Source organism: Lissotriton vulgaris, assembly GCF_964263255.1.
Source record: "Lissotriton vulgaris chromosome 8 unlocalized genomic scaffold, aLisVul1.2 SUPER_8_unloc_1, whole genome shotgun sequence".
NCBI lineage: Eukaryota > Metazoa > Chordata > Amphibia > Caudata > Salamandridae > Lissotriton > Lissotriton vulgaris.
This window is the reverse complement of record NW_028240615.1, coordinates 7,263,670-7,278,058: the sequence shown is the minus strand read 5'-3', so window position 1 is coordinate 7,278,058 and position 14,389 is coordinate 7,263,670. Positions and strand designations below refer to the sequence as shown.

The window sequence follows — 14,389 nt, the reverse complement described above, 5'->3', positions numbered from 1 at the left end:
GGGTTTTTACCAAATCCAGCCGGTCCCCCCCCCCTTTTTGTGAAAAGAAAGCTTCTGACTTGCAAATATTTAAAACAATGTCTCGTATCTAAATCATATAGAGCCTGCAGTTCTGAAAATTGTAGCAATCCTTGTGGACCACTCACATTGCCAATCATAGTTATTCCCTTTCTCCCCCATTCATCAAAGGCTAAACCATTAAATACCTCATACGGAAAGGTAGGGTTGCTCTTCATCCTTGTATAGAAGTTGTATTTCCCCAGGCCCGACTTTTTAGCAAACGCTTTCCATACCGTATATGCAGCCTGAAGTGTCTTAAATCTAGTCCTTTTAAAATAACTCGCATCGGTGAACTTCAATAACAGTTTTTCTGCTTCTGCCCCCATAACCAGGCCGTATATGGCTAATGTACCTAATTTATCTTGCCCTTCTACCTCGGGCCCCCCCTAAAAGGCCCGCCATATACGGAAAGGCCGCTGCCCAGCAATAGAGTTTAAGATCTGGGAGAGACCACCCTCCCCTTTCACGGGGAAGTGACCTATATCGCAGGGCTCTCCTAGTTTTCCCCTTCGCCCATAAGAACCTGTTAATTATGTGCTCACAGCTTTTAAACCACTTGGCTTCGAATAGTAGTGGAATGGCTCTAAATATATATAAAAATTTGGGTAGAATCATAATTTTTACGACATTAGTGCGACCAACAATTGTTAAGTGTAAATTATCGAGCCTATCCAGCTCCTTCCTTACTTTAGCTATTATGGGTGTGATGTTTTTTCCCACTAATATGTTCAAGTCAGCAGTAATAGTCACTCCCAAATATACTCCTGGCTGAGCTACCCGGGTATCAGAGCAATCTGCCTGTTGATTTTTGATTATCTGCGTCTTGGTGATATTTAGCGCATACCCTGAGATTTTACCAAATCTATCGGCCTCCATCTCTACCTCCCTTATCGCTTTCGTGGGGTTCGGTGTAATCACTGCCACATCATCAGCATATGCAAGTATCTTGCATTGACCCATACGTGTGTCCAGTGGGATAATTCTCTCACTCATCTCTGGTTTGCGTATCAAAGGGTCCATGTACATTGCAAACAGAAGCGGGGAACAGGGACATCCCTGCCTTGTTCCTCGCCTAACCTGAAAGACGCGTGTGGATCCTGAATTAACCCGTATAGAAGCCGCTGGGGCAATATACAATGATTGGATTGCTTTTATGAATCCTTCTATAAACCCTGCTTTGATTAAAACCTGCCACAAGTAGTCCCAGGAGACCCGATCAAAAGCCTTCTCAGCGTCTAATAACATAACCGCCATCGGGTCCCCTGCGACTTCTGCTGCATCAAACAGAGTAATTACTTTACGTGTGTGATGGGTGGTGCCTCTACCCGGAATTAATCCATGTTGGTTGTCCGAAACAAGGTTTCCTATTATTTTGGCGAATCTTTGAATACATTTTCGTGTCCGAATTCATTAAAGTAATCGGCCTATAAGACCCTGGCTCAGTAGCAGGTTTTCCCTTTTTAAGTATTATTACAATTTCCGCTCCCCCCCAGGTCCCTGGTATGGATGCCCCCATCTGTGCCGATTTCATAATTGTAACCATATCTTCAGCCAGCACATCCCAAAAAAACCTTATAAAATTCAATTGGTAGTTGGTCTGGGCCAGCAGCTTTCCCTTAGGGAAGATGCGTCATGGCTTTTTTGATTTCTTCCAGGTCTAACGGGTCCTCCAGCCTTTCTGCCTCTTCTTCTGACAAAGTGTCAAGCGGGATTTCATTTAAGTAGTCCTTTATTTCCCCTAAGTCGCTGTCCTGCCTGTCATCGTATAGTGTCTCATAAAAATTCCTAAATACTTCCCGTATTTCTTCAGAATCTATACGCAAGGTACCTGTAGTGTCCCAGATTTCCCTTACTACTCCTAAAGCCGCTTTTTGTCTAGTGCGAATGGCCAGCATGCGCCCAATCCTGTCGCTGAATTCATAGCATTTCTCTCTTTTTATAATAAAAATTTTAGCTGCCCTTGTTGCAATCTCTTCTTCTGCCTCCATTTTCACTTTTAAAAGCTTGTTTAGGACATGATCCAGTACGGCCCCTATTAATACGCATTGATGTAGCTCTTCCTCGACTTCGAGGATCGCATTGAACATTTCTCTATTTCTAAGTTGCTCTTGCTTGCGTTTAAAGGTGCTAAAGCTTAATGTCTCGCCACGCACCCCTGCATTAAAGGCATCCCAGACCATCCCTACTGTCGTGCTACCCCTGTTAATTTCAAAAAAGCTTTTAATCCATTTTTTCATATGGTGAATATAGTTATCATCTTGTAATAACGCTCTTTCAAAGGTCCAGATCCTTTCTTTTCTTCTCTCAGTAGACGGTGCTAAAGTTAAAATAAGCGGGTTATGGTCACTAAATATGCGTGGAAGTCTATCAATACTAGATTTAGAAAGTAGTGCAGCTGATATATAAAAATAATCCAGCCTTACGCATAGTCGATGTGGGTGTGAGTTGTATGTGAACCCCTTCTCCTTTGATCTAATTTTCCCCCACACGTCTGTAAGCCCATTGTTCGTTGCCAAACTAAGCAGTGCTCGGTATACCCTTTTTTTCCTGCCCTTATATTTTCCAAATGAGCCGACCCCTAACCCGTCTGTCCCATTGATGTTAAAATCTCCAGCAATAATCACTCGAGGAGACAAAGCAGCAAGCTCCATATCTAAGAATTCAAAAACCTCAGGGTCATCTTCTGTAGAACCGTATACCACACCAAGAGTAGTCCATTCCCCTTCCAGGTAACATTCAGCAAGTGCCCATTTTCCCCACTGATCTCCCATTTTTTTCCTAGTGATCACGTTTTTATTTCTTGCTAATATAGCGAACCCTCTATTTTTAGCACCTTGCTTTGAGCATACTAGTACGTGAAATCCCAGCTGTTCCAGCAGATTTTCCTGTGAGACCATGATATGCGTTTCTTGTAAAAAGATAAAATCTGCATTCATCTGCTTTAATGTAATAGAAATCCTTTGTCTTTTTTGTCGATCATTGAGGCCACAGACATTCCATGTTGCTAACCTAATACCCATATCTGTTTTGTAGTATATTTCCCAGCTGCGCTTTCTAACAGGCCCTTCTGCAATTTACTTAATCCAATATCATATTGCTCAATCTTATCTTTTGCCCATATGTCTCTGCCTGCTGTACCTAATCTTGACAGTATTTTGTCTATTCCTTCCTTGTATTCTTCTATTGTGTAGTGCTCTGTACTCCCCCACTCCCTCCCCCTCCTCTGACAACTCACCCTCGAATGCACTCCCCCCATACTGGCAAATAGGTCAATCCTGACCTATATCTGACAGCCAGGGCCCCTGGGTGGTCCCTCCCTCCCCCTCTCCCTTGCTAATATACCAATCCCTCGCACACCCTTCCCATCGCAGTGAAAGCGTAAATCTGATCCAAGATCATACTTTTAAAAAAAATGTCCCCACCTTCCCTATTCCACCCTGTGTCACCCGATAGCCACATTTCCTAAGATAACTACTCGTAGTTCAAGGCTACCTCTTAGTTGTTGGTTGTCTCACTGCAACTACTTGACTGCTCTCACCTCTGTTCTCTCTGAGAGAGTTGAGATAGTCTTGGGCCATGACCTCTGAATAAAAGATTCTAAAGTGACCGTTAAGACCAACTTTTAACCGTGATGGAAACATTAGATACTCCTCGCAACCTGCATTTTGGAAAGGAGTAATTAGCTGACGCATACGCCACCTCCTTTCTACCGTGGCGTGGCAAAAATCAGGTCGGGCAAAGAAGGTTATGCCTTTATATGAGCGCTTGGCATGTGGTTTTGCCTTGCTCATTATTTCTTCTCTTAACAGATAGTTCCCCACATAGACCAGGATTGCCCGTGTACTACTAAACGTGCTCCCCTTTTTCTGAGTCAATGGGAACCTGTGTGCCCACTGGATTTCATTTTCCCAGCCCCACTTATCTATATATCCGGGAATGCACCCTTGAGTAGATCAACCACAAATGCCCGCACATCTTGCCCTGCTTTCCCTTCCTTCCCTTCCTTCACCCCAAGTAGTCTTATGTTGTTGCGTCTCTGTCTATTTTCGAAATCTTTGATCTTCCACATCACATCTGAAGTAGTCTTTTCTTGTTCCGTTCTGGTTTCTTGAAGTTTTAGCACTGCGTCTTCTAATTTGCCGGTTCTCTCCTCCACCGCTGTAACTCGTCCTGCTACTTCAGCATATAGTTTATTTACTTTTCTTAATGTTCCCTGTATCTTTTTATTAGCTTGTCTTGCCCTACGACTCTCAGTTCTGGCTTCACTCTGAATCTGTTTTAGAGTAGTGAACAGAAGGTCGAAATTGGAATTGGGTCCAGAGCTCGCGTTAGGAGTTGACCCCTTTGTCCCTGCTTGTAATTGCAGTGAGTCGCTAGCTTCCTCATGGTGTAACTGTGAAGTAGCTGAATAATCCCAGTCTCATTCTTTTGCGACTTCTGATTGCTCAGGGCTTAAAGAGATCTTAGCTCTACTGCGCGGCCTATGTTTTATCTTGGTGACTCGACGGTTAGCTCCTTTCTTTTGTATAGTGTCCAACTCTGATTCTAGGTCTGATTCCTGGCTCTCTCTTGAAAGCGAGTTGGGTTCAGGCTCAATATCCGTACCCGTATCCGTGTCGGTTTCAGGGCCCTCACTCGGAGTTGTCTCTGAGTCTTCCCCCAACTCGCTATCCTCTTCGTCGTCATCTTCGCCATCTTTCCCGGTAAAGAAACACTCATCGCTGGGTGAACCTATGGCTAATGTAGAAATGTTATTTAAACCTCCATTCTGCAACTTGGGGTCAGCTTGTATCTCCTCAGTGCTTATACTGTTCGTGTTGGTGTTGTTCCGACCCTCTGTATTGGAGACATTCTCGGTTACCGACATGGTTGCTTCGGCGCATTCAGCCTGACCTGTCAATTTAACGGATGGGGTCAAAGTCTTTTCCCCCGTTATAACAATGCTACTATTGCTGCCAGTTTGAGCTGTCTTGGCACCGTTAAGTTCAGCGTTAATGTCAATGTCATTACTGGGCTTATGCAACACATTGCAAGCTCCATCATAGGTTCCTGACGTGACTCCGTCTGCCCCTTTTTGTATTGTAACACCATCTGTGCCATTGATCCTCACTGCCTCCCCAAAATCAGTCTGCGATGTTGCTCCAACGTGCCCTTGTACCTGACTGTTTATGGCTAAACGAACATCCAAAGAGTCAATTTCTCTTGCTTCTTTCACTTCTCCCTCCGCCCGTTTCACTCTCCCGGCCTCTGCTATGTCAGTGCAAGCTCCATTGCTCACCTCTCGCTTGTCCTGCATCTTGCGCTCTGTGACCGACCCTGTCACCTGCGCGTCAGCTGCTGGCTAGGCGCTCGCTCCGTCGCTGCGTTCTCCGTTATACTCCACAAGCATAACGGCTTCTGTAAGTTCGGGCGGTGGAGACATGGAGAGCGGTACCTGCTGCGCTGGGAGCTGAGGAACAGATTGTCTCCGCGTCTCCCCTTTAGCCTCACTTGTAGCCTCACTTGTTTTCAGCAACGCATTCCCGGGTCTTGCGGTAAAGGATTCGATAGGTGGCATTGCCTAAATCACCCTTATTCGCCATGTGTTCAGAATGGATTTCACAGCTTTAGTGAGTTGGTGCAAACATATGTCGGTCTGACTCTACACTGATTATAACGGAAATAAATGTCAGTATTATAGGACACATGGATCAGTAGCACTTGGTGCAAGGATGACCATATTCATGACCATGCTCCCAAACAAAAAAAGTTCCAAATCCTTCCCTTTTCTATCCCTCCGCTATCCTTTTAAGTCCAAATAACAGACTAACATGTCCACCACTCAAATTAATTTCATATTTCACTATAATAATTCACCACTAATCCTTTATGGGTTACGGAGTAGCGTGCTACTCGCCGAAAAAGCACTTTGACGCCTTCCTCAGGGGTAGTTAAGCGATATATAAAAGCAATTACAATACAATAGGTGTATTTGTGACTATATATTTATTCCCTGTAAAAACCAAAGGTTACAGGGACATTATAGTAAGGCTCAGATTTCGCAAATCAAAGGACGGTAGAATTGGATACAAGGCTCGAACATCAATGTTAAACATGTAAAAATGGGCTGTCAAGTACACAAAGCGATCTACACAAATCAAGAAGCAGAGAGGCATGTAACGGTGCCACTCAGGGTTAAAAACACCCTACTACCTTGGTTACAGAAAACATAGGTACCCACAAAAGTAACCTGTGAAATAGGATTCAACAAGATATACCCTGGCACTCCTGGTATTTAAATTACAAATATGTTACCTTATTGAGTCTGAACTAATAAAACAGAAGTCTACTTTAACACAGGAAAACACCAGAGATTTGTTTATACAAATATTCCTAAATTTGTTCTGTACACAATTTCCAATTTAGCTAAAAACATTTCAATTGCAGTATTTGACAGGACTGAGTACACTACAAATGCACACAAATAACAGTGAAATAATGTTCCTTGAATAGTAGTAACATAAATTAGTCCTTGTAACAGAACACAAGAACAGCCAAAACATGTTTCGTCACATCCGTGACTCCCTCAATGCTCTGGAGAAATAATTACGTTATTAGATGACAGTAGTTCGCCAATAATTTCACGCAGTAGGTATGTCACTTCACATTCCAAGTAAGGTCGGAAGGTTCAACATTCAACCATGAAAGTCCTAAATGACCTGAGTCAAATCCCAGATAGTGCAATTAATGGGGTCTTCGAGATAGAATTCACATCTTATGGCCATGGAAAATCAATAGCCGCCGGGTAGTAACCGTAGTACAAATTCATAGGCAACTCCTGACGGACTCTTATAAGCCCATGTCTTAATTGTGGAATAGCGAACAATTCAATGCATATCAAATGCGATACGGACGCATCGAAGTCCACGATTACGGACGGTCTGCTACAACAGAGAGGGACTTATCCTAGTTCTTCCAACTAGCCGTGTGTTACTATAAATACGGCTCTTTTTTGAATTGTTCGCCATTCTACGTTTAAGACACGGGCTTATAAAAGTCCTCGTGTCTGTTACAAGGACTGATTCACGTTACTACTATTCAGGGGACGTTATTCTACTATTATTTGTGTGCATTTGTAGTGTACTCAGTCCTGTCAAATACTGTTATTGAAATGTTTTGAGCTGAATTGGAATTTTTGCATAGAATAAATGTATGAATATTTGTATAAACAAATCTCTTGTGTTTTCCTGTGGTAAAGTGGACTTCTGTTCAATTAGTTCTTACTAATTAAGGTCACAAATTTGTAATTTAAATATCAGGAGTGCCGTGGTATATCTTGTTGTAAGGCTCAGAGTTTTTACTCGTATAAAACCAGTGAAATTCAGCAGTTATAGTTACCTGAATTAATTATAACATACGCCTCTGCGATGCACTGCTTATGACCTCACATATTACATTACTCATGACATGGTCAGTGACATCAATGAAGTGTTTATCTTAGCTTGTTGGTTTCTACCTGGGCTGTGGTTTTGAGCCATAAAGTGGAATATAGTGCAACAAGGAGAAAGCGTAATAGAGGAAAAGATCCTAGTGGAACTGCACCACCAGGGGATGCACATCATTGTCATACAGTGGTGACCACAATCCCTCTTTCTGTATTTATATACTTGGGCCCTAGACAGCAGCTTAACGTGAGCATTGTGTCTCATCTTCTTACATCCTATTTTGAATACGTTTTATCAATTGGGTTATCGACACCGTTAAAATGAAATGGCTTCCTCTTGCCGAGATACATCATCCTGTCGTTGGTTGTGCAATACGGGAAAATGGATCAGTTAATTTTTTTTACTGAGAGATACAGTCTTTGGATGAAAACAGGTGTTTCGGCTGGGGGCCTTGGCGGAAATACAGGGCACTGAGGGGTGTCACGTTGAAGAGGAATCAAAAAAAGCTTGTGGTCTCAAAGTTCAATTCACAGTAAGGACTGATGAGCCACATAACTTTGTACCACCATAGTTCCCTAGGCAGCTATGTTTACTCAGCCCTTGATGAATACTCTCCTCTGAGCATCTTACTTGTTGACCTCAAGAAACGAGTGCTTGTGTTGCTCTCTAAAGTTTACCCTCTTTAGTCCTAGTGGAATACCACCTGGTCTTGTGCCCTGTTTTCTTTACTGAGCGCTTAAACTTACCATACTATTCTGACGTACCTATGTCTTAAAAGTCTGAAAATAGGAATGTTTTGACCACCAGCGACCATAGAGTTGAACTTTGTCGCAGCAGTGCAGCCCACGAGCCCTATGTTTGTGCTTTATTGCCTACATTTTGATACATGTTTTGTATGTTTAGAATGGACATTGCATAGTCTCTGTCACATGCAGAGTTAGAGCTTATCTGGCAGAAGTATTTCCTACTTTTTCAACTATGTTTTGCTTGAAATAAAGGTGATCTAGAAATTAAAAGCCAACAGTATTAGACTGCCCGTTGTTTTTTGTTGACTGTATAATTTTTGCCAGAGGTCTTTTAGGAAACCCTATGTGAATATAGAGAACTTGTATCCAATTTCTGCAACTTTTCTCTTTCAGGTTCAGCAATGTTTGGATCGTTTAACAAGAATGAATTTGGAAAGTTCAATTCAAGACTTTGTCGAGTTGTTCCCAAAGTAAGTAACAGTGGTGAGAATCAAAGCATTTCACCTGAAAAAACGATATTCATGTCCATAGTTTTTTTTTTGGTGCCATGAAAAAGTTTATTGTAAATGTGATCCATATTTGTTTCTTCCTCTTCAGTAAAAAAGATTTGGAAAATACTGAAATATGCTCAGTTCCTAGCCAGCCCTTGATCGAGTTTGTGGCAGTGAAGATCTTGGGTGGTTGCAAATTGTTACTGCGGCTACTGGACTCCTGCTGTAAAGCATTTCAGTATCCTTTTTCGTTTTAGAATAGGTTTTAATTTTTACATATGAAATATTAAGTCTGACATGAATTGTAAATAAACCAGAGCTTAGCAATTGTGTCTAGTCTTAGTATTGCATAACAAATGCATGTAACAACATGACACATGTAAAGTGACTACAGAAACACCACAGCTGCATCTAGCTTGCCAGAATGCAGCAGCATCTTAAATCCCTCTTCCTAAAACATGAGATCTGAAGTAGGAATACTCTCCCATGGCAGTCCTTCTGTTTCATATTCCAAAATTGCTTATCTTCTTTTCTACCCATCCCTCTTCCCCCTTCAGCGTAGAAAGCGAATGCTTTACAAGTTACAAACCTTTGAGGATGCGGTCTTTTCTCAATTATATAGACACCTCAGGGATATCCACACCAATTGCTTAATTGATGCCTTCCTCTCAATAAATTGTTAGCCAGCCATTCTTCATGAAACATTCTAGAAGAGATTTGAAAATAGAGTAGATCTCCCCCTTTACAAATGAATGACCCCACCACGAGGCACACACAAACGATTTTTCATACCTAACTTCCTTGAGCAAATTCTGTGATGTGTCAGATTATTCAGAGACTTACTTTAACCCGTTGCGTGGGCCGTCCGAAACACACCCACTCATTAATTCCCCAGCACCGCAGCGGAATTTGCGCTGTGGTCAAGGAGTTAACGTTCAGTTGATTTAGGCCAGATATCCAGTTTAAGTTGATCATCCCAGAGCTATGACTTGCTACTCATAGGCACTTGTTCTTGTGTTTCTGCCACTTGAAGTTTGGTTGGTGAATTACATTCATGAAGATTGAACGAAGGTTTCTTTTTTTTACCTGGTAATGGGCCAGGGCAAGTGTCTCGCTGCAAACCACTTCTGCCTGTGTTTCAGTGGGCTGGTGGCAAACTCCACAAGTAGCCATCCACTACAGTACTTTTACAGTTGCGTTCATGTACAGCCATACTTCATTAGTGACAATTTTTAGTTTGACTTTGTGCAGGGTGTAATAGCAGCCTAGTTTTTAGGATACTGGTGTAAATACAACTAGCACCTTGAATTTGGGCATCGCTGTTCCATGGTGGGTTAGGAGAAATGGTAGAGATCTTAAAGAGGAAGGAGAGTTAGAAGTTGGTATATTTTTGGTGAAACATTTGTCCATCGCACAAGTTGGTGATTGCCAAGCCTTTAGCTTTCTGTTTTGGTATTGATTCTGCCCCAAGCGTTGTATGTCACGAGAAAAAGCGGTATTTTTGTTGCCTAAGCTCTTCCCATTGCCACGATGTGTGTTGGCACATTTAAGACATTGGTAGTTCTCCTTCAACAAAAAACATACTTGGTCAAAACACTTTCTAGATGTAACCACATATAAAAAGATGTAACATCTCAACTGATTTTAAATGAATACTAATGTATTACAATGATAGGATGTCAATTTACACAATGAAATGCAAAATCCCATTAAAAAGTGTAAACAAAAAATAAATAAAAAGATGTAACATCTGACTTTGGCTGATTGTAGTTCACCCTCGGTTCTTCAAATGAATATTTAGTAAGGAATGCTCATGCTCTGTTTATATATACACAGCATTGAATAGTATAGATACATTTTGGAGCATAAACAACAACTTAAAATGCCTGTGACACATATTTCTTAATGGAATCTCTAATGCGTGCACCTGGGATATTTCCCCTTATGGAATTGCCTAATTATAACTTGTTACATTTGCTGTTATGCAAGCTGATTTACAGCATGCCCGTATACCTCTGAATTGATTGGTAATGAGCAGGGCCTAGTTCAGCTTGATGGGAAGTATGATCCATTCCTGCAGATTTTGGTAATGTTTTCCAGCCTAAGTATGTCACTGGTAATTTCATCCAGGTCTGTGGGTCTTTGGAGAGCTCAATATATCTTATTTATGCTTTAAATGGCATTTAAATGAGGGTGCAGACAAACCTGTCCACAGCAAGCAGCAACAGTCCTGCTGCAGACCAGACCTTAAAGAATACAACTGTCAGGATTGACAACAAACTGTTGGAAATTCAAGGTGACGAAGGAAAAATTTCCTAGCTATCATAACAGAAAACTTCAATTCTATTAAAGACTCGGAGCTAAAGAAGGATTATGCTTATCTCTCTTTGCTTCATTCCAATAGCAGAGTGATATATCAATGGGGTAACCCTATAGACCACTGGGCCCGGGTAAATAGTGGTACACAAAAGAAAGGTCACCGTGGAAATGATAAGCAAAATGTCAGAGAACACATATGTGGAAAATGCACATAGAATTATGACAGCACCAGATAACAAATGCGATGAATGACATTAAACAGGGGTTGTCAAAGGATCAACGATTCAGATGATAGAAAGTATGTCAACATCTACATTTTGTAAAAGCAGGTGCAAATAAAGTGACAAGTGCAAAAGTTTGGGCTGGTGCAGGTAATGTGCAAGGGTAAGGTAGTGCATATATATATACATCCATAATTGAATTAAAAACCTATCCTGCCAGATTTCTGGCATATACAATTAATGCGACAACATAAACAAAGGAAGCAGTTATAGAGTCCCTGTCAACCAGGTTTGGTGTGGAAGACAAGGGAAAAGGTCAACGTTTCGCTTGTCACTTTATGCTGCAGGGACTTCGGGGTTTATCCTGTGAATGACAGCAAAGAGTGTTCTAAGCTTAAGCGAGGTGGAGCGGTGCGGGACGAAGCCAGATAGAGCCGGGGATATAATTAATTCCATTATTCGGGACAGGCGATTTGCTATGATTTTAGCTAAGATTTTGTTGTCCAAATTTAGCAGGGACAGAGGCCTATATGATCCACACTGGGAAGGGTCTTTACCAGGTTTGGGAAGGAGTATTATAACCGTATTAGAACTTTCTCACGGAGGGTAGGGTGGAGCAATGCTTTTCTAAAGCCTCCGCGCATACTTCTATGAGTTGCGGTGCGAGTAAATCTTTATACTCTTAGTCGAAGTCCCCAGTGAAGCCATCCAACCCGGGGGCATAGGAGCCCCGAAGCCTGTCGATGTCTCCCATTACATCTCCTATCAAAATGAGATCTGCCAAAACATCTTGCATATGTTGTTCAAGATAAACCAGAGCGATCTCATCAAGCTTTTGTTCTTGTGCTTCGTGAGAGCTTTGAAGCGTACAGGGTTGAAAAAGAAGCCTTGAATTCGTAATGAATGTCGATTGTGGAAGTGAGGGAGCGGTCGTCTGCAGTGCGAATCTCAGTGATGAATGCTTTATTATAAGGCGGACGTAGCATCTGGGCTAAAACCGTGCCTGGTCTCTCGCTTTCCCTGTATCGCCTAGCATTCTGGTATTTGCCCAAGTATAAAATTTCCCGCTCAGCTGTTTTCCTGTAATCGGCCAGCAGAGTCAAGCGCTGCCCTTCATCCGCGGCGCATAACGACTGAGCCGAGGCACTGTCTAGCACCGCAAGTTTCGTTCTATGCGTGATAAAGTGGTTCGGAGATCTTTAAAGACCCCGGCGTGTTTGGCAAAACAAGCACCTCTGATGACTGCTTTGAACCCCTCCCAAAGCACTGCCCAGGAGTCTACCGAACCAGTGTTAATGGAGAAATAGTCTATGGCCTCACATATTTCTGCCTTAAACAGTTTGTTGTGTAACGCGCGGCTGGGGAAGTGCCTTTGACGTTCAAAGCCCTCAGGGCGGGGGATCGATAGGTGTAGCAAAACCGGGGGGTGATCGGAATATGTCAGAGGGAGCGTTTGCACCGACCAGAGACATCCGGGGTGAGCAGCCAAAAATCTATCCGAGTCCAGGTCTTGTGGGGGCCTGAATAATGCGTGTATTCGGTAGTGGCATGATTGCGTGTGCACCAAATGTCCAAAAGTGCAAACTGCTCACAAAGCTCCAGAAGGGCGTGACGTGCGCAAGGTTTTGTGTCTGGAGCAGTGGAAGTGCTATCCAGGTCGGGACTTGATAGCAAATTGAAGTCCCCTCCTACTAGTAAAGTCTGCGGCGCCAACCTAGCTAGCTGGGCATGAAGAGCATGGAAGAAGTCTGGAGAGTTGGTGTTAGGAGCGTGCACACATACAAGAGCAACTTGGAAGCCAAATAGGGACCCTGCAACGATAAGATACCTGCCCTCCTCATCTCGGATGATTGAACCAAAACTGAATGGGACCCTCCTATGAATCAAAATGACCGTCCCTCTCGCATAGTTACTGAAGTTGGCAAAATATTTTTGTGCCCCCCAGCTGGCACCAAAGCGTGCCACGTCAGTTTTGGAGAGATGCGTCTCTTGCAGGAAAGCGATATCACATTGAGTCTTAAAAGGTAATGGATAACCGGTCTCCTCATGCGTGTGTTATTAAGGACCCGCACATTCCAGGACACCAGGGATAGGTCTGAGGGCCCAACTATATTACCCAACCTGCCCATCTTGGCACAACATCAACATTGTTATAGTCAATAAGCGAAAATAAAACAATATGTACAATAGTGAACTGAATGGCATTGCCAATAAACATTTTGTGCAACCATGAACACCCCCCACCCAGCCAAACCCCAGAAGAAGTGTGGCCAATCCCAAAAGAAAAATTGCTCTTAAAGTACCGATCAACTTTGTGTATGCGTGACAGTTCCCAAAAAAGGTACCCTAAAACAAGAAGAAACAAATCCGAAGGATACACCATGGGGGGTGCCAACCCCAAGGGGCTAAACCAGCTATCTAGAATATAATATAAGAGGATGGAGAACATATTCCTAGTATTGAAATGTGCAGCGAAACATACACTTTATGATGAAATTAACCCAAACCAGAGCCAGAGAACAGGTCTGCACTAGCGTCTGAACCACTATGGGGAGGAGAAGGATTCCCTGCGCTTTTTGAGGAGTGGGTTTTGTTTTGCTTATAAGCCTGATAAAAATTCCTGCGCTTCAGTAGGAGTATCAAAAATGCGAGGCCTCCCACCCACATCAACTTACAATCTAGCAGTGTACAACATGCCATATCTCAAACACAAGTTCCTAAGGGTAGCCTTGACGCTATTGAATTTGCGGCGGGCATCCTGCACCATGGCTGTGAAGTCTGGGTAAAATAATAATTTGGAACCTTGCCAGTCAATGACCCCATGTTCCCTAGCAAGTCTCAAATTGGAGTCTCTGTCACGGAAGTTCATGAGGCTTGCGATGATGGGCCGGGGAGGGAGGCCAGGATTGGGCCGGAGCCGAAGTGATCTGTGCGCCCTTTCTATCACGAAGCCAGGGGTGAACGATTCTTTGCCAAACAAATCTGTTAACAGAGTCTCGACAAACATGTCCATACGACCAGAGGAGGCTGTCTCTGGAACACCAAGGATGCGTATGTTGTTGCGCCTGCTGTGCGCTTCGAGGTCCTCGTTTTTGATCGCCACTTCTTTGAAGATGGGCTCCATGCGT

General features: G+C 42.9%; 1 protein-coding gene across 2 annotated transcripts in view; it reads left to right on the top strand.

Moving 5' to 3' along the window:
* Positions 1–14,389, top strand: part of RMP64 (ribonuclease MRP subunit p64) — a 110,590-nt gene that overhangs the window by 52,140 nt on the left and 44,061 nt on the right. Inside the window, exons 3-4 of one of the 2 annotated variants that reach the window (XM_086947884.1) lie at positions 8,624–8,700; positions 8,828–8,959. In XM_086947884.1, the coding sequence (XP_086804010.1) occupies positions 8,624–8,700; positions 8,828–8,959 (209 nt within the window). The remainder of the gene's footprint in view (positions 1–8,623; positions 8,701–8,827; positions 8,960–14,389) is intronic. The other variant, XM_086947885.1, reaches the window with a different exon arrangement.